This window comes from Colletotrichum scovillei (assembly GCF_011075155.1).
Source record: "Colletotrichum scovillei strain TJNH1 chromosome Unknown Contig00003, whole genome shotgun sequence".
Classification (NCBI taxonomy): domain Eukaryota; kingdom Fungi; phylum Ascomycota; class Sordariomycetes; order Glomerellales; family Glomerellaceae; genus Colletotrichum; species Colletotrichum scovillei.
Genome location: NW_023336261.1, coordinates 1872350 through 1897801, shown reverse-complemented (window position 1 = coordinate 1897801; position 25452 = coordinate 1872350). Strand labels below are relative to the sequence as shown.

The window sequence follows — 25452 nt, the reverse complement described above, 5'->3', positions numbered from 1 at the left end:
GGCACCTTAAGTGGAGACCACTACAGAGCGACTTCGCGGGGTGCAAGGTGTAGGTAGGTACCGGGAGGGAAGGCTTGGGCGACAAATCCAGACCCCGCCAAATTTATCAGCACCGCCAAATCTTCGATAGAAGATTCTCCCCATTGCCTCGACTTGCCGATTCATAACCGCGACACATTCGATTTGACCAGTCTACCGCGACCCCTCCGTTCATCTGCCTTCAGCTGGCGCACCTGTAACCACAACGCGATCTATTGCTGTATACCGCGAAGACGGCCCACCATGTGGTGAGCCAAACGAGAACCGACAACCCCTGGCCGACAAGCTAATATATCACCGCAGCAAACACATTCTCAACGCGCAAGTCGCAATCAGGTCACCCTGCTGTGCGTCGAACCCCCTCTGCCCCTACTCCAAGCTACGCCGACTAATTTGGATGCCCTCCTAGGCAAGAAATGGTTCGATTGCGCCGAGTGTCACCATGAGCAGGAAAAGCACCCCCTGCTCCAGAGCCTTGAAATGGTCTTTGCTTGCAAGAAGTGCAAGAAGTGCTTCCGCAAAGACGCCCAGGAATTCGAAGACGCCGATGAATACTGCCCGCACTGCGACAACCACTTCGTCATTGAAGCAAAGACGCCCAAGGCAGCCATCTCCGTTGAGGGCGAGGACGCGCGCAAGGACAGCCGCATGATCAAGGACGAGCGTGTCCGCCAAATCGCCGGACGCTCAATATTCGACCCAACAGACGATGCGGACAAGCTGGGCTAAACTGTGGGGGGGGGGGGGGGGGGGTTAGCTGGTTTACGGGCATCAGTGTGGCAGCAAGCGAGTTTATGGACACCGTTTTGTAGATTTTCCACGGTCTAAAGGTGGTAATACATTGGTATTTGGTCAGATACCCTCATGAGTGTCGTCTATCCGCGAACCGCAACGCCTAGTCATTTCCTTACTCGTCACCGTCACCCGAGCCCGAGCCTCTCGTGAGGATCGCCGCGCTTCCGGTGCCGGGTGTGCGTCCAGTCTTCTTCTTGGCCGCCTCCTCTTGCTTCTCTTGCTCAATGCTCTTGACGTGGTTCTCAATCTCCTCCACGGGCAGCATCTCAATCGTCTTGCCCGGTGCCATCAACGCGATTTCAATGTTCTTGGCTCCAGTCTGGACAACCTCGAGAAGAGACTTGATGGCGAGTCGGATGGTAGCCTCTCTGTCCATATCCTCCTTGTAGTTGCGCTCGAGGAACTCGCGAACGGTCTTGCTGGAACGGCCGATGGCGTTGGCTTTCCTGCAAGGTGTTAGCAGATGCACCGCATCGCATAGTATGGATTAGTCGCTCGTACCATGCGGAGAAGATGCCAGAGGGCTCGGTCTGGTAAAGGCGGGGGACCTTGCTGCCGCTGTCGAAGCCAACAATCAAGGTGCTAATACCAAAGGGACGAACACCACCACTCTGTGTGTACCGTTGCTGGACACCAGCAACGTACTTGGTCATGTACTCGATGGAGGCGGGGTCTTCGACGGTGAGTCTGTGGGACTGTGCCTCTAACCGCGCCTTGTCGACGAGGATGCGAGCATCGGCGTTCAAGCCGGCGAATGCCAGGCAGACGTGAGTGTCGAGGAGCTGAATCTTGGAAGGGGTAATTCGGGTATCTTGCAGCTTCATGGCTGATCGCTTTTCGCATCCGAGGACGACGACATCTGTACCCTTGACGCCGACCGCACACGTTCCTATGCCAATGGTTAGCTGGTTCCGCCCTTGATTGCGGCGGGCAAGCGGCATTACCTCTCTTGACAGCTTCGCCAGCATACTCGACCTGGAAAACGTGTCCATCAGGACTGACGATGTCAGTTGGGGGTCATGAATTGTTTCCGGGGCAGGGGCAGGGGCAACCGTGACGAACCTGAAGACTGTTTGCAGGTACATGTTAGCTTGGTACAGTGGAGCTGGGGGGCAACAAGGAGGGGGCCCTTACCGGACAACGCTCTGTCGTATCCTGAAGCCATGGTGACTGACTGATTGAGGGACGGATTATCGGAGATGTGTGTGGTGGTATGTGAATTGACGATTTGCTTGGATGTTGCAGGACAATCGCCGTGATTGAAGAGGTGCGGTCGGTCGAGGGTGGATGGAGTAGTGAGGTAAGGTAAGGTCAAGAGAGGCAGGCTGCAGGTCTGACGAAGCTTTGGCGCCTGCTGGCGTAGGAAAGGCTGAAAAGCTCCAGAAGCTCCTGCAGGGCCGGGGAAAGTCCGGGTAATGGTCACTCAAGCTGAGAGGTCTGTGCGCTTATCCGTATCACACCTCACCCGCTAGGTAGGAGCTCAGGCAAGCAGCAACGTCCAGGTTGTATGTAATGGGCACCTTTTGAATTACAAGTTCCCGTCCGTTATATTTTACTCGTTCATGGACTACAAACTAGATGGGTTGCAACGTTCTTTTGACATCTCTATATCTCAGTGAAGATCGTCTTCTACAACACACCTTTTGGTTTTTCCATCAAAATATTAACAATATATGGCAGGATATAGGTGGCAGTCCACCAATACCCTCTACATCAGGTCGAACGTCAAATGGCCAGCGCTCTCGACTTTGATACTCTCAGAAATGCAATGCACCTGCGCCAATCCATACCTTCCACCATGTTTTCATCGTACCCATTACTCCCCTTTTCAACCGTCAGGCAGACGGAGCGAGTAGCCAGCTGGCTCAGAACCTGGCAATGTCGGCCCATGATCTGCTCTGCAAAACATTGGCAATATCGTGACCTTTGGAGGTCAAACGCAGCCTGAAGTTTTCGCACCACATAATCTCGAGCTCGCCGTCCCTTGACGACGCATTGATCTCGCGATAGAACTCCATGGCCACGGCTAGTGGTGCAACCAACATGTCCGGCTGAACTGTCGTCGACAGCGCAAAGTCGAGCGCCCTGCAGATTCTTGACGCAAACTCCCGCCTCTGTTGGTACCTGCCCAGGTTGATCTGCAGATTCGGAGGCAGATCCGGGTACATGTCGGGAAAGTCCTCGATGACAGGCTGGAAGATGGTGTGGTGCAGGCACTCGATGCAGCGGTGGAGGAGCAGCAGTGTCATCCAGTGATACAGGAACATGACGGACGACACACCATCCTTGAAGGCGAAGTTGTCCGCAAAGGGTAGCTGCTGCGCATCTGGATCATCCGGCTCTTCTATCCAGTACGCATACGGGTGCTCGGCAGTAGGCGCGCGGGCGTACGACTCCCACTCCTCCAGCCTTCGTTCTATTTCCAAGCAGCTCTCCAACAGCTCCTGTGCCTTTAACCGACGCTGCAAGGTTGCAGCAAAGGGTACCGTTCGGTCGACGCGAGAGAAGACGCCAGGCAACCCGGCGATGATATCAAAGAGCCTGTCGAGAAACGTCTTGGGGTGCTGTTCCCACGGTGTAGTGCACCATTCGAACGAAGAAAGAAACGTCGTCTTTCGGTGTAAGAGAGCGAGTATGATCTTGGCACCAAGTCAGCTTGATGGTTCATCCGCAGGGCCAACGACGCGTGTCTTACAGCATTACACCTATATACCCTGACGAAATAGTGGTGGGCTGGGAACTGACGAAATTGTTCCGGTCCAAGCTTCTTGACGACGTCCATATGCTCTTGGGGGACACTCCAGGGTGTCATGCCGTTGGTCACCAAAAAGGATGGATTTTGCTACAAGGATAGTCAGCACACGCTCTTCCACGACGACCAACTGGCATCTCACCTCGAATAAAAACACGCAAAGACCTTCGGGGGCTCCGTTGTCATTCCCCGATGGCAACAGACTGATCATGTTCTGCGCATTCAGGTCCATGTTTCCGCCGTTATCCCATGTCTCCATATCAACTGGTGAGTAGGGCGGTAGGGCCATCCGGAACTTTACTTGGCTTTGCCCTTCGGGACCCCTAAGGATGTTCTGGAACCTGGTGTGCAATGCCGCGATCTGTATCGAGTATATGACACCGTTGTCGGATACGGAAACCAAATCATCCCATGCTGGCATCAACGGTTCTGTCGGTACCAAGCGAGGAATTTCGTCCTCCACGGTTTGGCTTCTCCTAGAACTCCTCGAAGAAGACGGCTGGACCTGGCGGGGCGGATGTGATGAGCAGCGGCCGGCGTCGTCTATGGTTGCGGTGATGAAGACCATTTCTCGTTCGTAGCCAGCACATTCGCGGCCGCTATCGATACACTTGCGGCAGTGTGGCCGTTCGTTATCGCACTAACCGTTGACATGTCAGCCCGCGGGGGGCGTTTTTTTTTTTGCTGTCGAAACGCCTTTAGAGTGCTTACCTTGACTCTTCGAGCCCTGCATGTCTCGCATCCCTTGTACTTGCCGCGGACTCCAACCATGTTGACAACTCGGACGTTTTTGGTGAGAGACAGGTTATTGCAAAGACAGTATGACCATAACCGATGATATTCTCTCGTCAAGACGAACAGGGAAGAAGACGTACTGGACGGTCGATATATATCACAATGGGGAGCCGCAAGGGGGGAAGCAGGCATCAAACGGCCCCCAAGACTGAAAGGAGGGCGCGGATCAGTGAGCTTCTTACGTTGGCTACTGCCGGAGAGGCTGTGGGACCCAAGGTAGACCATACGCTTGGCTTCAAACAAGCCCCCCTCGCGGGAGCCAGTTGATGGTGTGATGCAGCCTTACTACCGAAGGTGGACCGCGACAACGTATGAGACGGGACCAAGGGCGCGGGAATCACACATGGTCTGGTTCGCCCCGGGACGAATAAGACGACTGCGGCTGCGGTATGCAGTCAGGCGGCCCCGAGACGATCAACGAATGCGATGCCTGTTCTTGTCGTGGTCTCAGGCATGGTGCGGGTAGATTGCGCCGGGCGAGTTGTAGCCGAGATGTAATACCAGTGACATCTGGTCAAAGGGTAGGTTGGGTGGATGAAGAGGTGATGAGGCCATCTTTGCTCGTTTCCCCTTACACGAGGAGTGGAATCTAACCGATATCTAGGACATTCCTTTTTACAAGACCCAAACCTTGGAAGACAAGGCCACGAACGCAAATCAGTGGGCGAGACAGGCTGGAAGAGGAAAGTGAGCGTGATTTAGCACCGATTGTGTGCATTCGTATGTGTGAGATGCTCCGAGATGCCTCGGCCATTCAGGAGGGATCGTTGCACCCTGTCAATGACACCTGCAGCAGGGAAGTAAGTACATACCTACACGCAGAGACAGGCAGAGTGACGGAGAGAGAGAAAGAGAGGGACTATCGATCGATGCTAATCAAGAGTGTAAACAAGATTGATGTCAACCGTCTCTGATCCCTCCGTCTCAGTCGAGTCCGATGAGACTACCTACGGGTAGATGAGAGCATTGTCCCCCGCGCGCGGATGAGTGCACGTTCCAGGCAAGGCCCCGTAGGGCTGCATGCCGTAGCAGACCGAACAGACAGGGGTTCGGCTCGGAGGTGCGACTTGCTCGAAAGAGAGCCCCACCCTCGGCTGGCGGAGCAGTCTGCAGGACGGGATGCTCTGGACGGCGTGATTGGCTGACGCCGAGGCTGACGTCGGTGCGGCCGTTCCCCAAGTGCCGCGTCAAAGTAAAGCAGCAAATGAGAGCGCAGCAAAGCGAACAGCAGCCTTCAGTAGGGGTGAGATTGTCGGTGCCCAGGGGCCGCCAGCACCTGTCACCACTCACCGTCAGCCAAACGGCGCACGGAAAGCCCGGTCGGTCCAGGGGGCCGCCGAGAGACATACACCAGGTTAAAAGGTTAGTCGACAGGGGTACATATTACACTACTGTCTGCGGATTACATTACGGATATACAATTGGGAGTTTACCAAGCAATTGAGGACTCACGCGAACCACCACCACCCCAGAGACCCCAGAGACCCCAGAGACCCAGAGACGGAACCCTCTGATGATCACCACCGCGACCACCGGACCGGGAGTCGGTGACGACGCCATGTCATTGGAGGGTTGCAGTTCAACACCTACCTCTCCAGGATCGGTGGGCTGGGACGTACCTCAGCCAATCGATTCGTTTTCTTGGTGATTTCACGAACCTGGTACCGCATATCACCCCATTCGTTTCGTTTTCTTTTCTACCTTTTCTTGGTTGATTTTCCCAGCCTAATGGTTATTACTGGGCGCTGCACGTCTGGCACTCTGGCAGTCTAAGAACCAGGAATCCACCCCATGATGGATGACTTGGAGCCGTGAGATCGAGTCACCGGTATCCAAGGCTGCGGGGGCTGACTTGGAAAAACCGGACCGGAGCTCGGAACCTGCGAGAATCCCAACCTATAAAGTGACGAGAACTGCTGGCTGGGAACAAGGCCCTGGGTATTGCGGCTGAAAAGGCCCAGGGTAGGCTGTTGTTATAACTGACAGCTCTTTGATCTACCCTTACACTACGTCTGCTGGCTGCTGGCTCCTCCTCGTTCAAAACATCCGATCTGAGATGAGGAGAGAGGTATTAGATCCTCTTGGCGAGATATTGAGAGGGATCGGAGTAGAGGGAGGCCTACCACGAGACACTGTACACACCGACCCCTTCCTCCCCCTCTCCGAGAGAATTAGCATTGGCTCACATCGGTTACCGTTGGTGTGAACTCCTGGTTTTCTTTTTTGGTATTATGAAGTACATTGATGTGATGATATCCTAACTAGTTTAGAAAGACCAAAAAAATATGCTCCTGTCTCCTGTCTTCTCCGCACCGCCCGCCAGGTGAGACATACCAGGACAGATCTCAAGATATGTCCGGATTAGGAAGCATGTCTTTCCCTACTACACAACGAAATCTGGCTAGGGGGCGTTTTACAACTTGTCGTCACTTTGTTTTTACGACAAGACAGGAAAAGTTTTTTCGCTTTGGTTATTACAAAGCAAGAAAAACTCGGTTGCTCGTATGAATGAGACGGAGAGGGTGGAAGAGCAAAGACGAGGGGGGAAACGAGGTGTGGTGGGTGTAGATGAGTGGGATGATGTGGGCAGTGTGATTGCCTAGGTCAGTCACACACACACTCTCTCTCACTCACTCACACACACCGAAAAAAAAATGAGCATAGCCTAAGTGTGCCTTTTCCAACCCACTCGCACGCAACAAACCCGATCTTACGCGGGGGGAACGGCGGACTTAGGTCCGGCTATCCTAGGCTATGTTCAAGATTTCACTGCCGCTGTTGCCTCCCTCGCTGTCTCTTTCCCTATAACTCCGTCCAGAGATGGATGTGGATGGGGAGGGGGTATCGTAAATCTTGGCGCTTCCTTTAGATGTACTTGTATGGGTTCATGATGCCGTTCTAATTGGTTCGACGTCAGCATTCCTTCCAGGCGCCAGGCAGACGGGAGAAACCCGGTGATATGGGGGATTCTGTTGTGTGTATAGTGTAGCGTGTGATGGAGGAACCCGTTCCCCGGGGGCCCGGTCACGGTGTGGGGTGGGGGGAGGCTGCATGGGGGACGTAAGAGAGAAACGTGACGCAACGTTGTTGTCGGTGTGAGAAGAGACAGAAAGAACCAGACAGGGGTGGGAAGTAAGAGTGAGATTTTTGATGACCAGATGGGAAGGGGAAAGCAAGCGGGGGAAGAGAGAGAGAGAGAGAGAGAGAGAAGAAGAAGAAGAAGAAGGCAGCCGTAAGGCAATAGCCAGGACACGAACGCAAGGGTAAAACTCACCGGATCATAGAGATTCTTAATCTGCTTCATGAGGCCGACCATGGTCTCGTTGCGGCTGTACCCGATGAAGTTCTTCTTGGCCACGCCCAGGCCGTGCTCGGCGCTGATGCTGCCGTTGCGCGCCTGGATCCACTCGTACACGAACGGCTCGAGGACCTTTTCGATGCGCTTGTCGTACCGCCGCACCGCGACGTTGAGGTGCAGGTTCGAGTCGCCCATGTGGCCGTACCCGACGACCCCGATGGCCGGGAACTCGTCCGTGTCGCCCACGAGCCCGGCCTCCTCCATCTTGGCCTTGGTGTCCTCGACGAGCAGGTAGAGGTCCTTGAGGGGGATCGACACGTCGTACTTGTAGGTGCCGCCCCAGTGGCCCAGGCACTCTGGGATGCCCTCGCGCCAGCCCCAGAGCGCCTTGAGCTGCGTCTCGTCCTGCGCGAGCACGCCGTCCGAGACGATGTCGTTGGACATGACGTGCTCGAGAAAGCCCTCGAGCTTCTCGTAGTCGTGGTCGCCGTTGGAGCCGGACGTCTCGACGAGGCAGTAGAACGGGTGGGTGTCGCCCTCGAGTGGCCGCTTGTTCCCGCGCACGGCGTGGACGAGGTCCTGGCTGCGGCCGTCCATGAGCTCGAAAGCCGAGAGGATCTCGCCGAGCTGACCTTTGGCGGCCTTGAAGGCCTGCTGGGCCTTTTCGTACGACTCGAGGCCGAAGAAGGCGACGTTGACGGCTTTCGAGCGCTGCGGGCAGATGATGGAGACCTTGGTGATGATGCCGATGGTGCCCTCGCCGCCGATGAAGAGCTGCTTGAGGTCGTAGCCCGTGTTGTTCTTGCGCAGCGTGCACAGGTCGTCGACGACGGTGCCGTCCGGCAGCACGGCCTCGAGGCCGAGGACGTTGCCGTGCAGGCTGCCGTAGCGGAGGAGACGGAGCCCGCCGGCGTTGGTGGCGACGTTGCCGCCGACGTGGCAGGAGCCCTTGGCTCCCAGGTCGAGGGGGAAGATGTAGCCCTTCTCGGCGAGGTAGCTGTCCGCGGTCTCGAGGATGACGCCGGCGTCGACGACGAGGGTGCCGCTGACGTCGTCAAAGGAGTGGATCTTGTTCATGCGGCTCATGTTGATGACAATCTCGTCAAAGACGGGGACCGAACCGCCGACGAGACCCGTGTTGCCGCCCTGGGGCACGACGGCGAGCTTCTGCTCGTTGCAGTAGGCCAGGATCTTGCTCACCTCCTCCGTGGAGGCGGGCTTGACGACGAGGTGCGACTCGCCGCGGTACTTGCGCAGCCAGTCCTCGTTGAAGGCGGCCAGGTCGTCGGCGGCGTCGGTGGACACGCCGTCGACGACGCCAGAGGGGCCGAGGAGGTCCTTGAAGTAGGCGACGTGGGCGTCCGTCACCGCGGCGAAGCGGGTGTCGCGCTTGATGTCCGGGTAGGCGGCCGATGTGAGCTTGATCTCCTTGAGGCCGCCGCCGTCGGACAGTCTCGCGGCCGTCGTCGCGATGCAACGGGTGGTGGTGGCGACGGCGGCGCCGGCCGGAGCCGTGGATTGCCGCAAAACGCGCCGCCCACCGGCGGGCAGGAGGGATTGTCTCCGTGCCGCTGTCCGGAGCAGCGGCTGGATTCTTGATCTGGAGGCCATTGTGTGACTGTGTGTGGCGGGGGAAAAATTGGACGCAAGGAAAGGAGAGGAGGACAAAAGACCAGCCGAGATGGGACGCGAGACTCTCGGTCTTTCTTGTATTTTTTTTTTCGTCAGAAGTTCTGGCGAACTGGTGATTTCCAGGTTAGAAAAAAATCCGAGCAGTGACAATTGGATGATAAAACCCCGATTTCGGCTTTAAAATCGACTTAAACCCCTGTGGAATTCCTCTGAGAGACCAGTAGCTTGGGCGGAATTAGCAACCCAATTGCGTGACGAGTGCTGCTGAGCCGCCTGTAGCTGCAGCACCTTCCCGTCTCTCCACGGGGAAGCACGCCCGATAATGTCATTCGGCGAAATTGAATTTTTCACCGTCGGCAAAGTTTGCATTTTTGGCCGAGAGTGCTGCTCACCACTTCCTCGCAACTTGCTTACCTTGATTTCCTCGCTCGAGCTGCCAGAAGAATGACTGGTTTTATGAAGGTGTCGGTACCAGACGACTTGCAACAGATTACATCAGAAGAAGTGCATGAGAAGTACATCTTATTGATGACGAATTTTTGAGATCAAATGTTCTCTCATCTCATCTCACTCACTGAGACTGTCTGTACTTAGTCATCACCGCAAGTGACCCATCCCGTGGATACGTGGATACTTGCTGCATGTCATCTCAATGACGCCGACATCCTTGAAGATGTCTGTAAACAGATTGACATTGACTTCCACGGCTGATTGACACTTATGCTCATATACCACAAAATCTAGTCAATTCATCAAGATCGTGTCGCTGCGATACACAGGCTGAGCTGCCATCTGGCAACGTCTCCATAGCAACTGTCCAGACATAGTAGCACCGAGGAACAAGGACAATCCTCGCAAGATGACGCTCACCAGCATTTGCTCTTGCACGTCGAGTTCCGAGAGTACGGGCTGCATGTCTCACCCTCACAGAGTGACGGTGTATTGAGAAGCTGCTTTTCCCTATCCTGAGCCTTTGTCTGGAATACTAGACAATCTGAAGGCTGAGTATCAGAGAGAACACATCGTCGTTCATTGCAAACCCGCGCAACAAATTGCTTTGCGCTACATGTCCTCTGTCACGTACCCTCTGGTACATGCCCTCTGGTCTTAGCTCCCAGCAATTTACAAATTCCTCCCAAGCTTGGGACAAAACCTGGCCTCATCATTCTTCATCTCGAGCTGTTGTCTCGGCTAGGGCCGGGAAGGTGTCGCAATATGAGCCATGGCCGGGACACACACACACCAAAAGGGACCACTTGATCAGATTTGGGAACTCTCCTGTCTTGCATCTGGTCTGCGAGGGGCTCAAGTCCACGAGACACTGGGCAGGCAGGCAGGGCGGCTAAACTTCAGTCGAAATTCAGTCCCTTTTGGTGCCAGGTAGCGTGGTAGTGAAACTGAAATACTTGAAGAGATCTGGGCTTGCACCGTCCTGGCTCATCTCCGTCCAATGTTCTTGACGCGATCCTCGTTAGAGTTACCGGGCTCTCATTCATGCACTCCTCTCAACGCCCATCCACTCACGAGTGGCCGTGAGCCTGTGACGGCCTTGGCTCGGGGTAGGTATGGTTTGACGGGTGATGTACACTATAGGGAGTGACACGCGCGGCGGGGTTGGGCAAACTTGTCAGAGAAATTCAGTTTGCAACGGTCTTCCGTCCCTCCCATTCGGGAGTGGCTGAGGGGCAAGAATGTTCCAAAGAACCCAAAGAAGGGCAGGCAGACGGACGACCAGAACAGGGCCCATGGGGGTGCTCGGGGATGGTTAGTTGAGGATCCAGGCGAATAGCATAAGATATGACCACAGAGCCTCCCCTTTTCTCTTGCAAACTGACTTATCCGCGACGATGGAGGGAACAGGACATTGCTCGCATGCCCTATTTGGGTATTCACGGCCACAATGGCATCCTTGGGGATCCCTGCCGATCAGCTCCAAGCATGATTGCATGCATGAGTGGCTTCGACAGTGAGTGGGACGAGGGTTGGGTGTGCGGGGACCCCTCTGCGGCCGGGGGCGATGACTTTCGAGGCCAATGGTCCCCGCGGTAGTGCTTGGGGTTCTTGCGAGCCCTGGAGGACACGACGAGACTCGACCGGCGACTCGTCGAAGGGTTCATTTATTTAGCGGCGGGATCAACGAAAGGGGAGCGATCCTGATCGTGGGAAGTGGAGAGGGGACGGCGGGAGACAGGCTCTTGTTTCAGAGGCGATGGCGCGCCTGGGGGAGACCTCGCATCTCTCCTGAATGCCCTGGGTATGTGTGAGTGTGAGTGGCCGCGCGACGTCTTTCGTCTGTACTTGTCTTGGGCCCTTTTTTGTTCAACCAAGGTACCTTGCTTGAGTTGAGGCGAGGGCTAAGAAAGAGGCGGTCTTTGTCTGATGGCGTATATATGTGTGTGTGCGTGTGTGCGCGTGTGTGGGTGGACGGGATGGTATTAAACAACGAAGGGCTCCCCCTATTTGGCTAAAGTTTGCATTGATTGTCCCTTCTCTTTTCCAACTGTCCAGTTTGAAGCATCGCCAGTTGTTTTGTTTCTTCGGTTACATGAGTCCATGAGTCCATGACCAGATCTGTTGTACCTGACTTGGACGTACAAACCCCAAAAGAGCAACTCGATTTAAATTAACGACGATCTCGAATACCATTCTCGGCAGTTCAGTGGTTATCGATAAGCCAAACTCGCTATCGAATCCCGGCGCCTGCAGCGGACGAGCGCTGCCAACCGTCTTAGCGAGCCACTAGAATTGTCCGAAATGACGTCCACCGCCGACCGTCCTCAGGGGGCGCGCCCACTGTCGGGCGCCAGTCTGCCCGGCAACGTAGGGTGCAACGAGGAATTCCCCGACTTTTGTTTACACCACGACCACCACTCGGCCGGCAGCCAGGCGTCCACATCTTCACCCGCATCCACGACCCCTACCACCCCGACCACCGCCGAGCGCCCGTTGTCGTCTGCCTTCTCGACAACCTCCGAAAACACATCATCCCCCGCCTCCTCTACCGCCTCACGCGTCCGTACAGACAGCGGAGCCAGCACCAACACAAATTGCTCCCCCAGCCCGAGAAGCAGACGAGACAAGACCGAGCTACAGGCCGCCCGCCTCCAGAGATCCGGGAGCAGCAACCTCGCACTCGCACGCAAGAGCAGCGTAGCCAAGAAGAACCGATTCCGTTCCGCCACAGGCTCCTCGCCCGCATCCGCCCTCGCCGCCGTCGAGCCGCCGCATGATCAAGGCCTGACGAGGATGGCGTTTGCGGAACAGCAGAAATGGATCACGGTCCAGCAAAAGACCTTCACAAAATGGTACGACGGGGACCCCTTTTACTCTCTGCGGGAGAGGGGAGCGGAACATCGACAACCACTCACCCTCCCCACCCCCAACCTGGCAGTTTATCTGCTGGGTGCTACAACGATCATGAACTGACTTTTGCGTTTCTTTTCACTATAGGATGAACACCAAATTGGAGGCTCGGTCGCTCGAAGTAAAAGATCTCGTGACTGATTTGAGCGACGGTGTAAGTTGGACCCCTATTTCTTCCCACTGGTTTGCGGGGTTCGCTTGGCTTACAGAATTCTTCGCCCAACAACAGGTCCTCCTCATCCACTTGCTAGAATGTCTGTCCAACGACACCCTCGGGCGCTATGCGTCCAAGCCGAAACTTCGCGTACAACGATTCGAGAATGCAAACACGGCGCTCGACTTCATCAAGGGCCGCGGCATCCAGATGACCAATATTGGTGCCGAGGATGTCGTCGACGGAAACAGAAAGATCATTCTCGGCCTGATATGGACGCTCATTCTGCGCTTCACCATTAGCGACATCAACGAAGAGGGCATGACGGCCAAGGAGGGACTGCTGCTGTGGTGCCAAAGAAAGACGGCCTGCTACGACGAGGTGGATGTTCGCGACTTCAGCGGCAGCTGGAACGACGGACTCGCCTTTTGCGCCCTGCTGGATATCCACAGACCAGATCTGATCGACTACGACGCACTGGACAAGTCGGACCGCCGCGGCAACATGCAGATGGCCTTCGACATTGCGCACAAGGAGATTGGCATTCCCAAGTTGTTGGACGTCGAGGATGTGTGCGACGTTGCAAAGCCTGACGAAAGATCGCTGATGACGTACATCGCCTACTGGTTCCACGCCTTTTCTCAAATGGAAAAGGTGGAAAACGCCGGACGCCGTGTAGAAAAGTTTGTAAATAACATGGCCGGCGCCTGGGATATGCAGAGCGCGTACGAAAGGCGGATGAGGGAGCTTCTGAGGCAGATCAAGGAGCAGATCGAAAAGTGGCAGCAGGCCACGTTTGAGGGCACATACGCCGACGCAAAGGCCCAGGCGAACGAGTTTGCGGCGTACAAGCGAGGGAAGAAGAGGGACTGGGTTGCTGAAAAGAGCGAGCTTGCCACTCTGTTAGGCAACATCAAGACGAAGCTAGGCACATACAGACTGCGGCCGTATGACCCTCCACCAGAGTTGTCCCTCGAGACGATGGAGAAGGACTGGGCCGGCTTGTCACAAACGGAGATGAAGAGGGCGCAGTTGATCAACGAGACCATCAGAGAGTGAGTGCCCCTGTATGCGACCTCCCTCATACCAGTGCTAACCCTCCGGCAGCATCAAAAACGCATTACGCAAGTCGTTCGCCGACAAGGCCAACGACTTCGCCATGGCGTTGAACACCATGCAGCTGGCAATCTCAGGCTTGGACGGCGACGTCGAGGACCAGCTCCACCACGTCCGCAAGCTCAGCGACAACCTGCCGCCGCTGGACAAGTACCTCGACACCATCGCCGCCGTGGACGCCAAGTGCCAGGAGGCCAACATTGAGGAAAACGACTTCACAATCTACACCTACGACGAGCTCGTCTACGAGCACAGCCTCGTCAAGTCGTCGGTGCAGAAGAAGCTCGCCTTCCTCGACAACCAGATGGTCGCCCGCAACATGACCAACCTCACGCCCATCCAGCTCGAAGAGTTCGAGTCCGTCTTCCGCCACTTTGACCGCGATGACACCAACTCGCTCCAGGAGCTCGAGTTCAGCGCCGCCCTCGCCTCCCTGGGTCTCGTCTTCTCCGAGGACGAGATGCACGACTACTTCATGGACACGTCGCACGGCCGCGACCACGTCACTTTCGAGCAGTTTATCCGCTTCATGGTCGACGTCACCGAGGACCAGAACACGGCCGAGCAGGTCTTCCAGTCCTTCCGCGAGGTCGCCGACGGGAAGCCCTACGTCACCGAGATGGACCTCCGCCACTCCCTCGTGCCCGACGAGGTCATTGACAAGCTCATCGAGATCATCCCCCCGCACAACGGGCCCGATACCTCGGAGGATAGGGGCATGCCGCAGTACGATTACATTGCCTTCATGGACAAGCTCATCAGCGACGAGAAGGGGGGCGCCGGGGCGGGCGTGCCCAGCGGCGTCTTGCAGGAGCGCACGAACCGCGCTAGTATGTTGCCGCCCAAGGAGTCCAAGATGAATGGGAACCACTGAGGGATACGTGAGGCAGTACATATAAAAAGAAGTAAAAATCAAGTAAACCAAAAAGAGAACCATATGTGGAAAAGGGGGAAGATGGTGCAGAAAAGGAAACCAGTAAGACAAAAGAAAACAACCAACACACGAGGGAACACCTCCGCGGGCCATGGTCGGGTTCGATAAGGGGACGGGGTGAAGGGTTCAACGGCAGAACGGGGGTGGGTAGGCTTCTTCTCTTCTCTCACACAAAACACAACCCACAACCAGGCAGATTTCCTTTTACTCCTCTTTTAAATATAACGGCACCCCATCAAGCAAGCAGGCAAGCAGGCAGGCAGGCAAAGCAAGGCATAGCAGAGAAATAAAAAAAATCAAATCTTTAAAGACGATGAATACATCATGGACGCATGGACGTTTCTGTCTCATACATGTGGGCATATGATAGATCACAACTTGTGAGGTCTACTTTATCTTGGTATGCTGACCTAGTATATACAACCTGTGTCCGTCGACGGTCTGTCTCCCTGTTGTTAGAGCCGGCCATAACCTCACATCTTACCCCCTTCGCAGGCCGGGGTCGAGGGGCGTTGTTGCGCTTGGCAGGGCAGGTTGCTTGATTCGGGACTCCAATCTGAGCAGCACCATGCTTTCGTGTTAGACGTCTTCGTGCTTGACATTCCGGTTACCCTTTTGCATTATTTCATGATTATTCATAGACGAATATGACGGAAACAAGGGTAGATAGACATAGGAGTTGGTTACTACCGCTTATAAAAGTACGTTACAAGCGTTCTAACGCAATCTAACATTGTGATGGGATACGCTCGCCTCACCTTCTCGACAACTTCACATTTGCAGAATCAGACGTCGGCCATGTTCACTTTGCCGTCTGGCTATTTCGACTGTGTGCCAGCGCCAGCCAGTACTTTTATACTCCCAACCTACTTCAGTCGCAATGGTCAATCACGCCTGGTAAGCTACTTCAAGAAAATATCGTCAAAATTGCGACTGTATAAATCGCTCATTCTGTTGGTATTGCGGCGGAGGAAGGAGTTAGCTAGACTGAATTGGGATTACGAAAACCGTGACTAGCAGTGACGCACAGTCAATATCGCATAGTCGAAATAACCAGTCTCTTGCAGAAACTTTCACGAAACGGTCCTACGTGAAAAGAACTCTTTTCCATTGTGTAGTGTGTGTGTGTGTGCATTTGTACCTCTCTGTGTGTATTCGGCCTTCTCTGAAACACCCAAGTCCGAATGTTGCGATCCCTCACCCTGCTTGGTACGGATCTCAAGCTCGGGCAGAGCCATCCCCACCCAGAATGGCTTGCCAGACTTTTGTTTGCAGAAAACAGTAGTATAAAGAATCAAAACGCCATTGTCCAGTATGCTTATCCATGTCCCACAGGAATCCTACAAATGAGTGCAGCAAGCTTTGTCTAGGCCGTATCTTATCTCTTCACGATTCTTCTAAACCACTTCCCCCCTCGTTTCCTCACTTGGACCCCTCAAAGGCTCCCAAGTCCTTGAGTGTAGTCGCCAGCCGCCGGTAGTCGCGCAGCAACTCGAGAACCTCACCAATCTTCAGGTCGCCGGGGTTCTGCATCTCCATGAAGCGCTTGTTCGGCGGGCTGATCTTTGGTATCTGCTTGGGCGGCAACGCAGCTGCAATATCAGGGAAAGCCTGCGGAAGTCAGTACATGGTGTTAATGTTGGAGATCAGAGTACATACGCTTGCAAGATCGCCGCCGTCAGCTACCTTGGTAGCCGGGCTATCCTTTGTCATATCCTTAGGTGCTTCCTTCGCCACGATGGGCGTGGATGCGGTCCGGCTCAGACCTCTGATCATGCTCATACCGGAGAACCGGGAGAACGAATTGCCAAAGTTCCTCACCGAGTCCAGAGGGTTGGTTGCGTTTCCAGGAGATGGCGTCGGCAGATCTTTCTCCCCTTCTTTGGCAAAGAGCACCTTCCTCGAGCTGTTGACGCTTCGCGAGCTATCTGCGCTATGATCTCGACTAACCTTGCGTCCGCCGATGAGGTTTAGCACCTTATCCTCGCGGACCGGGGGTCGGCGAGTAGATTCGGCCTCCTCTGTGCCATGAACCGAGCTGGCACCACTGACGGACCCTTCCTCCTCGGGAGGCGGGGTGCTCATCAGCTTTCGAGCATCATCGAGCGTCTTAGGCACGACGAGCCCCTGGCCTGATTCGGTGGGAGTGCCCTGTGTCTCACGTAACTTGCCCACCAAAAACTTGTAGCTATCACCCAAACTCGTTGAGATCGTCTTTATATGCTGGTCAGCCGTGTTGAGCACGGCATCACTCGCAGCACCAATGGCCTGGGCAGGCGTGTTGACGAGCTCGCTCAGTCTTCTATTCCGAGCTTGAACCGCAGCACGCAGCCCGGCCGATGCGGAAGGAGACGCAGGCGGTCTCGTTGGCGTGGCATTGCCAGAATCGGTCTCCACCGAAGGATCCGCCGTTACCGTCAGTCCAGGCGGGAACGCCGGAGGGAATGTCTCAGCCCGCGGAGTACCCGGCTGGCTGATACCTCTGGCAGGACCCTGGGGTAACTCATCGGCCCTCAGTGTAGACAGATCGACTGTCTCCAAAAAGCTGATGGCTGCTTCCAAATTCGTCAAGCAGTATGCAGCCTCGCCCGTCAATTTCGGCTCCCATCTAAAGTGCTGAATAAAGTGCAGGTCGCTAATAACGTTGAGATGTTCAGGAGGAAGCGTGATGAGGGTGAAGATGAGCATAGGCATAATCTCATCTGCGGATGCAGACGGGTGGAACTGCGCCAGAGTCTCGACAATATCCTTGTGTGCCGCTTTCAAGTGGTGTACCTTGCCGAGCGGGTATCGCTTCTCATTCATGAGAATCAAGTCTCTTCTAGCCTGCTCAAGCGATTTCTTGATCTCTTCAACCTTTTCCGCAGCGGCTTCAGGTGTCTGAGATGCATCGTCGCCAAGATCGATTCCCAGGTCGGCCGGTCCAATGCCGACCAGCGCGAGTGCCGCGGTCTTTGATCGCAGCTTTGAATCCTGCGCTTCGTCCTGGGTGCTCTTGTGGCGGTAGATCTTGTCGTAGATACCTTCGCACAGCCTGCGCTCCACTGCCTCTTCGATGATGCCACGCTTGGCTTCGATTGCTTTCCGCGCCTTCTTCTTGTTGGCGAGTTCTTCGGCAGTAATCATTTGCTGCTCCGGCTCTGGTTTGGGGAGATTTTTGGGTTTATCCTTGCTTCCGAGGGAAGCCGCCTTGGCTCGAAGCCTGCTAGCTGTGGAGACCTTGGATGACGCGGACGGCGCAGGCGATGCATCCCGATTATGCCGTGTGATCAGACTAGAGATGTGTGTGTTGACGTGTGTGGATGCGGTTTCGTAGAAACTCTGGAATAATGCAGAAACATTGTCGATGGTCAGAGGCGCCGGGTGACTTTTCGAGCTGAGAGTCTCGACGAAGCTATCCGCGGTCAGTACATGATATGAAGCCGAAAGAGGATGGTGCGCCATACCTGTCAGTCAGACTAACTAGCTCAATCGGAAGCTCACCCAGGTCCACAGAGCCTCTGCCGTCGAATCCATCGTCGTTATCTGTTGAAGGCCTTCCAGCAGTCTCGAAAGCATCAGGGCCCTCGGGCTCGTCTGCTGGCTTCTGCTGGACCTTGCTGGCGACGGTCGGCGTCGTTGTCGTCGTCGTCGTCAACGGGTCGGCCGCAGCGCCATTCTGGAATGTTTGAGCTCGTTTCGGGACTCGGAGAGGATCGCTGTCTTCGCTCTGACGAGTGAAGGAAGGCGCTCGTATCGTATTTGGACGAGCTGCTGGGGATTTGGAGGGGCCGGTTGACGCCATAGTTTCGACGATGCTGGAAGCCATTTTCTTGGTCAGTTTGACTTCCTGGAGATGAGAAAGAAGGGATTTTCAGGCGCCGACTTGGGGCTGACAAGCAAACGTACCTGGTCTGATGTTATCAAGGCGGCATTAAGTAGTGGAAGCGATCTTGAAACCCGATATCAGAGGAAAGAGATCCCTGGTTGTGGCACGCGGGACAGATTTATGCCATAAATGGAGTAGGAGAACAGGGATGATGGCTCGTAAAATGGCCCAAGATGGCAGCTATGTGTCTATTCGCATCTCTAACAAAATGATGTCAGTGCCGTCGATGGGGTGCACGGGGTGCCTTGTGCCAGCGCAAAGCAAAGGAAGAGGGCGAGGACGGGGTGAGAGCAATGAGGTTTTGAGGATTGTTGGTCTTTGAGCAGCTTGAGAATAGGCCGTTCCCGTGAAAGGAAGGTAACGCAGGTAACCAACCGAGCATGCCAGCTATGGTCGGTAAGGAAGACAGGTTGACAAGGTAGCTCCCGCCATGCCCCCGCTCAAGTTTTATTGGAAGCCCACAGGTGTCATCTGCAGACGGATCCGACCTTCAGTGCATGCATGTGCTGGGGGGCACGAGGAGGACTGACAGCGGATGTCTTAGCCTCAGGGCCTCATAGCAACTGTACCTAACTACCTTAATGTAGCTAGGTAGGTACTGTACCTTGGGGCTTGGTCTTGATTCCTGGCTTCCAATCAGTGATGGGCCCATTCTGGTACGTTGCACAACGTACCTTATTCCGATGCATAAATGGTGCCTCGGAATGTCATCAATGTTGGGAGTGTTATCCATGGCAGCAACCCGGGCGGGTTGCGACGGGATCGTTGAGTAGCCGAAGGTCCGCTGAAGATGCCCCTCGATGGTCCCCCAAAGTGGCGTGGAACGGTGGATGCCAGGCACCAGGCAGCTTCGGATACAGAAGGCATGCGCGCTATCTGAGGGGACATTGGTCACATGCTGGTGCGGGTATCCCTGGTTGCGCCTTATCGGGAGACATGAGACTATGGGTACCCGCCAGGAGTAGCTGTTAAGCTGGTTGCAGTCCTGCCAGCACAAAGTCTTAACGCAGATCCGGAGGCGGAGACCTTTTGGCGCAGGAAGTGGGTTATCGGGCCTGATCTGTGCACCCTCCGCGAGTCGGAGGCAACGTAAACAGCGCCAGCGTCGTCCACCTGATGCTGTCATAACTTGGGGCACGTTGTCTGCGCATCTCTCAACGTCGGCATCATTGATTCTCCTGTACTCAACTACCTCCACGCGTCGCCTTCCGCGAGACCCAACCTCTCGATACTTTCGCTCCCTACTCTTCGTCAACTGTTATTCCTGGATGCGACTTCTTTTTCTTGTGTCTTGAGACAGCCATGAGACTCAAATTAGGGCGAGGGGGCCAGTGTAGCTCTGCTGGCAGGGTTACGGCACAGCTGCTCTTATCGTTCCTCGCGGTATCACCGACTCTAGCTTCCGTTGGGGAAGTGCCAAACAACGACGAGGCCGTCCTTCAACCAGGACCTTTGCTTCCACCTAGCACCGCACAACCCAACACGGGCGAACACATATTTACATTACGACACATTTTCCACCATGGAACATATCGGCATCCTCAGCTGCACCGACGCAAGGATGTCCGCCACTCCGACGGCGCCGATAACCAGGTCTGGCTGGCGGAGGAGGACGGATACAAGAGGGAAAGGGTGATGCCTCTCAAGGCCCAGAGCACGCCTCTCAAGATTGAGCGCATGGTTGATCGTCGGCCGTCTGTCGTTGATCCCATGGTCACCGAAGCTCGTCAGCGCGGCTATGTCAACATTATGTCGCCATCCGACTGGACTACCGACGAGGTCCCCGGACCCAACGTCACGGACAAGGCCACGGTCATCAGCCTTGCCATCATGGCTGCAAATGCATACATTGAAGAGGAGGGCAAGGCGGACTGGGAAGAGGTCGGCAGCGGCTACAACAGGAGCGCTGATTTCGGATGGGAGGGCGACGGACTCCGGGGGCACATCTGGGCGGACGAGACGAACTCGACTATCGTTATTGGCCTTAAGGGAACCTCTACGGCCATCTTTGACGGAGAGGGAACCACCACCAACGACAAGGTCAACGACAACCTCTTCTTCAGCTGCTGTTGTGCTCAGCAGGGGCAGTGGACCTGGCATCAAGTGTGCGACTGCGCCACATCCACCTACTCATGCAACAACACCTGCGTTGTTCAAGCGCTCAAAGACGAGCACCGATACTACACGGCGGCCAAGGAATTGTACTCGAACGTTACCGAGCTGTTCCCCGACTCCAACATCTGGCTGTCGGGCCATTCTCTCGGGGGCGCAGTCAGCTCCCTCCTGGGCCTGACCTACGGTATTCCCGTCGTGACTTTTGAGGCCGTGCCAGAGGCGCTTGCTGCTAGCAGGCTGGGACTGCCCGTTCCTCCAGGATACGATCAAATGCTTCACCAGGCTCGCACAGATACAGGCGCCTTCCACTTCGGCCACACGGCAGACCCCATCTACATTGGCACCTGTAATGGCGCTACAGCGACGTGCTCCTTTGCTGGATATGCCATGGAATCGGCTTGTCATTCAGGGCTTGAGTGTGTTTACGACGTTGTGGCCGACAAGGGTTGGAGAGTCGGCATTGGAACCCACAAGATCCGATCTGTGATCCACGATGTCATCATGAAGTATGACACGGTTCCAGAGTGCAAGGCTACACCCGAATGTCGCGACTGCGCCAACTGGAAGATGTATGAGAGCAACGGGACCGAATCGACCACGACGTCCAAGTCCTCAACAACATCGAAGACGCGTACTCGGACGGCCACCTGCCAGACGCCGGGCTGGTGGGGTTGCTTGGATGAGACGACGACGACGCCGGTTACCACTACTACTTCCACGTCGACCACGTCCACTTGTAAGACCCCTGGCTGGTTCGGATGTAAGGACGAGACGACTACGACCACGACCACTTCATCTTCAACTACGACCACAACAACGACGACTACTTGCAAGACACCTGGATGGTTTGGCTGCAAGGATAAGACTACGTCGACCACGAGCGCGACTTTGCTCCCCGGCGCAACCCCGTTTCACACCATCACTGCCGCGCCCACGGCCACCCCGACATCAGCGCCCACCAAAGCACCCCCTTCAGATCCTCGCTGCAATAAGAGGTACTGGTTCGGATGGTGTAAAGAATGGACCCAGGCGGGTGAGAGCTGGAGCGAGGAAATGTGATTTGCATAGGTCTAGGTTTACCTGTACTTTTGGGTTGAAAGGGATGCGGGAGCATTACATGAATTAACAGGCGGCGTTTGGTCATCGGAATGGAGTACACATAGGAGCCGGCAATGCCAGCCACAGATTAGCAATTACAAGTCGTAGGAAACTATGCAAACAAGCTTGAAATATAGAACATCATGTCAGGGTCTCATCTGCGATTGTAAGCCGACATGTATTGTGTTGGCCAGTTTACCTTAACTAGGTAGGCAGCCGTGGCCGGTTGCCTCAAGAAATCGGGCGACGGCGCACGGAGGTAACGCCCCCTAAGCCCCACTGAGGGACTTGGGGCCGTTGGTCGCTGCCCGCTGCCCGCTAACTCCCGATTCGCTGGTAATTGGTACCTTGCCGGGAGGTGGTTCTAAGGAAGTCGAATTGTTAGACGTCACAAGTGCCGCGACGGCCGCTACATCTACAATTTTTTTTTACCCTTTTGGACGCGTCTCACGCAGACACGATTGTACCACCCTCAACGTCAAAATTCTATCCACGCAACCATTTCACTCGAACAGGCCGCCGGCTTCACACGCCGCACCTCTCACGGCGCGGCAGAGATGGGCTAAAGGCCCAAATCCATACCTTTCAATTCGACCGACGCGATGGCTACGACGACAAACGATACCAAACCTTCATCGCGCGATGAGTCTTCGGACTCGAGCGGCAGCGACAGCGAAAACGATACCCCAACAGTCGCCACTCCGACCACAGTAGAATGGCTGGCGACCGGTCGAGAAAAGCGGTCTACCGCCGGTAATCGCATGAAGTCGATGCTCGCCAACGAAGAACCCGATTCGGACCTCGAACTGCTCTTCGCCGAAGACGACAACGACGAAGGCTTCAGCGATGTCGACGATGCCGGTTCCGACGTGCAGATGGACTCGTCGTCCGACGACGAGGACGACCAGCAGCAGGGAGACGACCTCGAGGGCGAAAAGGAGCTCGAGAAGCAGGCCAGGGAGAAGAAGCTAGCGTCGCGGAAACGCAAGGCCCAGGAAGCTATCCCGGCCAAGTTCAGAAAAAAGGTCCGCATCGAACAGACGGTCGCACCCGCGCCGCGACCGAAAAAGAAGTCGGAACGGACGAGCTGGCTGCCCTCTGCGGCTGACATGCCCATCCGCGCCTCGCTCCGCCAGACGACGATGCTCAGCAAGGAGCAGCTGCACCAACAGATGAAGGAGCGCGAGGCGAAGCGGTTGAAACAGGTGGCCATTATGGAAAAGAAGGCAAAGAAGCTCGAGGCATCCAAGAAACCGCCCATGACGCAGGCAGAACGGTTGGCTGAGGCGGCCCTCGTGGAGAAGCGCAACGCAAAGTCGTTGAACAGATGGGAGGTGGCCGAAAAAGCGCGAGAAGAGGAGCGGCTTGCGAAGCTCGCCGCACTCAACAACCGAACACTCAAGGGCCCTGTGGTGACGTACTGGAGCGGCATTGGTGAGTGGGAGCATCATCTGAAGCACGTTGGCAGGGTCGCCGAGGAGGAGAAGCCTGTCCGGAAGAAGAGGGAGAAGAAGGAAAAGGTGGACAAGACGAAGGGTAAGGAGAAGGACCAGAAAGATGCCAAGGAAGAGGGCTCAGCGTCGAATGCTTCTGACCCGACGCTGCCTGCACCGACGACAGAGACGACAGCAGAGGCACAGTCGAACGCAAAGCCTGACGCTCCGACAGCTCCCCCGACGTCAATGGATGTCGACCAGCCTCAGCAGAACGATGCTTCAAAGGCACCGTCGCCATCGTTACCCGTTCCGCCCGTCACAACAGACCCTACACCGATAGTGAAGACGGAAGAGCGCCCCCGTGTGATGGCTCCCCCGCCCATTCCTCCACCGCCATCGTCGTCACTCGCCATGCCCAAGCCTGAAGACAAATCCAGGATCATGGCACCACCATCAATACCACCACCGCCGACCTTTGGCTCCATGTCCATGGCTCCTCCCCCTATTCCGCCACCTCCAAAGACATCGGTATTGGCAGCTCCAGTGCTCGCGCCGCCTGTTCTTGCCCCTCCCTTGGGTGGCATCCACCTCGCTCAACACACGACGCAGCCAAAGTCCAACGTTCTGGCACCTCCGAATGCATGCCAGCACAAGTCTCCTCTATCCATGCCGGCTCCTCCCCCTCCACCATCAGCAAGGCCGCCCCCGCCGCCACCTTCACTAGCACCACTCCAGCCGTCACAACCAGTCGCTCCGCCGAAGCCACCATCACAACCGGCGGCCGGTCTCTCTCCTCCCGCACCGCCTGCGACTGCGACTGTGCCTGCGCCGGCAGAAGCACCGGCGGCTGAGGAGCCTCCTCCGAGCGAGGTTGCTCGCAACGCCTTTATTCTTCGCAACTTTGACGAAGAGCGTGTGCGAGACAAGACAGTTCAGACCCAGATTCTCTTTGGACGGCGGATGGACCGCCTTGCGAAGCCAGCGCCCCGGCCAGTATGTGTCATTACCGCCCACCCCGCTCGCTACCGCGACCCTGAGACGGGCTTACCTTATTTCAACGCCTACGCGTACCGCGAAATTCAACGACTCCGCCGCGGCGAGTACAAGTGGAGCAGCCTGCTCGGCGCATGGGTCGGCAGCTGCACATATGCCGCTCGTGGGGTGCCGGAGCGGTTCCTCAAGGGAGGTCCGCCAAGACAACCGAAGAAGAAGGAGGTGGAAAAGGAGGAGGCCAAGGTTCCAGAGACAGAGGCAGAGAAAGGCAACGGCGCCGTCGGGGAAGGCACCGAGAAGCAGGAACCCAATGATGCCAAGACGACACTGCCTGCTCAGGAGGGAGTGGTGGATCAGCCGACAACCAAGACGGATGCCGCAACGGTGCCCTCACCGTTACCGTCAGCGGGGCAGACACAGGCGCAGCCGCAGACCCAGCAGCCGCCGCCGCCGCCAGCCCAGCCGCAAGCGCCGCAACCACCACCACCACCACCACCAGGCCAAGTTCAACCCACCCAGGACAAGGAAGCGAACTTGGCCGTCGCCGAGTCTGCCCCACAACCCGCTGCCGCTTCGGTTGCGACCGTTGTCTGAGTAAGGACAAACTCTATGGGAGGCCCGCCTGAGTAGTTGAGCAGAAGAGAAAAAACGTTAACGGGAACGAAAAAGTCACGGCTGTTTGAGGATTGTCATCGGACGGTTTGCCCTTGCGCCCTGAACAAATATAGGCTCCGACCGATCAGATCGGAGAGAGTGGGCCGAAACAAGGCACACACCAATATACACACATACCTACACACGGGGAGTTCAGAGGGAGGGTAGGAGGAAAGTCAAAACATGGGGCCAGGGCTCGACTTTCGAGGTCCCCAATGTTCTCGGGCGTTTATCAGGCCGTTTGCCGTATTGGGTACGGCGTTACATATGGCCTTTTTGGTGTGGGATCGGACGGGAATACTGTATTTCTATTGTGATAATACCCGTAGGGCAGGTTTTCCTCGTGGATAGGGGGAAAAGGATGTCTTGACGTTCTCGGAAGTGCTGAGAAAATTGAACAATGCTTCACT

At 55.8% G+C, this 25452-nt stretch overlaps 8 protein-coding genes across 8 annotated transcripts; 4 read left to right on the top strand and 4 right to left on the bottom strand.

Moving 5' to 3' along the window:
• Positions 1–98: 98 nt before the first annotated feature.
• On the top strand, positions 99–768 carry HER10_EVM0003277 (CHY zinc finger; the record flags this gene model as incomplete). Its single annotated transcript, XM_035472959.1, has 3 exons — positions 99–287; positions 343–386; positions 449–768. Exons 1-3 carry the CDS (start codon positions 283–285, stop codon positions 766–768), a joined length of 369 nt encoding a protein of 122 aa, XP_035335825.1. The 5' UTR covers positions 99–282.
• A 101-nt stretch (positions 769–869) lies between these two features.
• Positions 870–2162, bottom strand: HER10_EVM0005925 (proteasome A-type and B-type). Its single transcript, XM_035475527.1, has 5 exons — positions 1969–2162; positions 1897–1903; positions 1779–1831; positions 1336–1723; positions 870–1280 (listed from the first exon to the last, which is right to left on the bottom strand). Exons 1-5 carry the CDS (start codon positions 1997–1999, stop codon positions 947–949), a joined length of 813 nt encoding a protein of 270 aa, XP_035336077.1. The 5' UTR covers positions 2000–2162; the 3' UTR covers positions 870–946.
• A 262-nt stretch (positions 2163–2424) lies between these two features.
• On the bottom strand, positions 2425–5361 carry HER10_EVM0006044 (uncharacterized protein). The gene is made up of 4 exons (XM_035482999.1): positions 4298–5361; positions 3729–4226; positions 3530–3676; positions 2425–3473 (listed from the first exon to the last, which is right to left on the bottom strand). The coding sequence occupies exons 1-4, from the start codon at positions 4604–4606 to the stop codon at positions 2700–2702; spliced, it is 1728 nt and encodes a 575-aa protein (XP_035336088.1). The 5' UTR covers positions 4607–5361; the 3' UTR covers positions 2425–2699.
• A 471-nt stretch (positions 5362–5832) lies between these two features.
• Positions 5833–9521, bottom strand: HER10_EVM0002329 (FAD linked oxidase). Its single transcript, XM_035472045.1, has 2 exons — positions 7656–9521; positions 5833–7279 (listed from the first exon to the last, which is right to left on the bottom strand). The coding sequence occupies exons 1-2, from the start codon at positions 9288–9290 to the stop codon at positions 7247–7249; spliced, it is 1668 nt and encodes a 555-aa protein (XP_035335733.1). The 5' UTR covers positions 9291–9521; the 3' UTR covers positions 5833–7246.
• Positions 9522–12065: 2544 nt separating this feature from the next.
• HER10_EVM0003126 (uncharacterized protein) lies at positions 12066–15135 on the top strand (the record flags this gene model as incomplete). The annotated part of the gene is made up of 4 exons (XM_035472812.1): positions 12066–12616; positions 12762–12828; positions 12904–13883; positions 13936–15135. 4 exons carry the CDS (start codon positions 12066–12068, stop codon positions 14816–14818), a joined length of 2481 nt encoding a protein of 826 aa, XP_035335812.1. The 3' UTR covers positions 14819–15135.
• An 846-nt stretch (positions 15136–15981) lies between these two features.
• HER10_EVM0003822 (uncharacterized protein) lies at positions 15982–19274 on the bottom strand. Its single transcript, XM_035482937.1, has 3 exons — positions 18325–19274; positions 16538–18272; positions 15982–16489 (listed from the first exon to the last, which is right to left on the bottom strand). Exons 1-3 carry the CDS (start codon positions 18684–18686, stop codon positions 16301–16303), a joined length of 2286 nt encoding a protein of 761 aa, XP_035335867.1. The 5' UTR covers positions 18687–19274; the 3' UTR covers positions 15982–16300.
• Positions 19275–19898: 624 nt separating this feature from the next.
• Positions 19899–22110, top strand: HER10_EVM0000011 (uncharacterized protein). Its single transcript, XM_035469809.1, has one exon. The coding sequence runs from the start codon at positions 20049–20051 to the stop codon at positions 21918–21920; it is 1872 nt and encodes a 623-aa protein (XP_035335536.1). The 5' UTR covers positions 19899–20048; the 3' UTR covers positions 21921–22110.
• A 451-nt stretch (positions 22111–22561) lies between these two features.
• Positions 22562–25359, top strand: HER10_EVM0008119 (YL1 nuclear protein; the record flags this gene model as incomplete). Its single annotated transcript, XM_035477652.1, has 2 exons — positions 22562–23758; positions 25219–25359. The coding sequence occupies 2 exons, from the start codon at positions 22562–22564 to the stop codon at positions 25357–25359; spliced, it is 1338 nt and encodes a 445-aa protein (XP_035336279.1).
• Between the last annotated feature and the right edge of the window lie 93 nt (positions 25360–25452).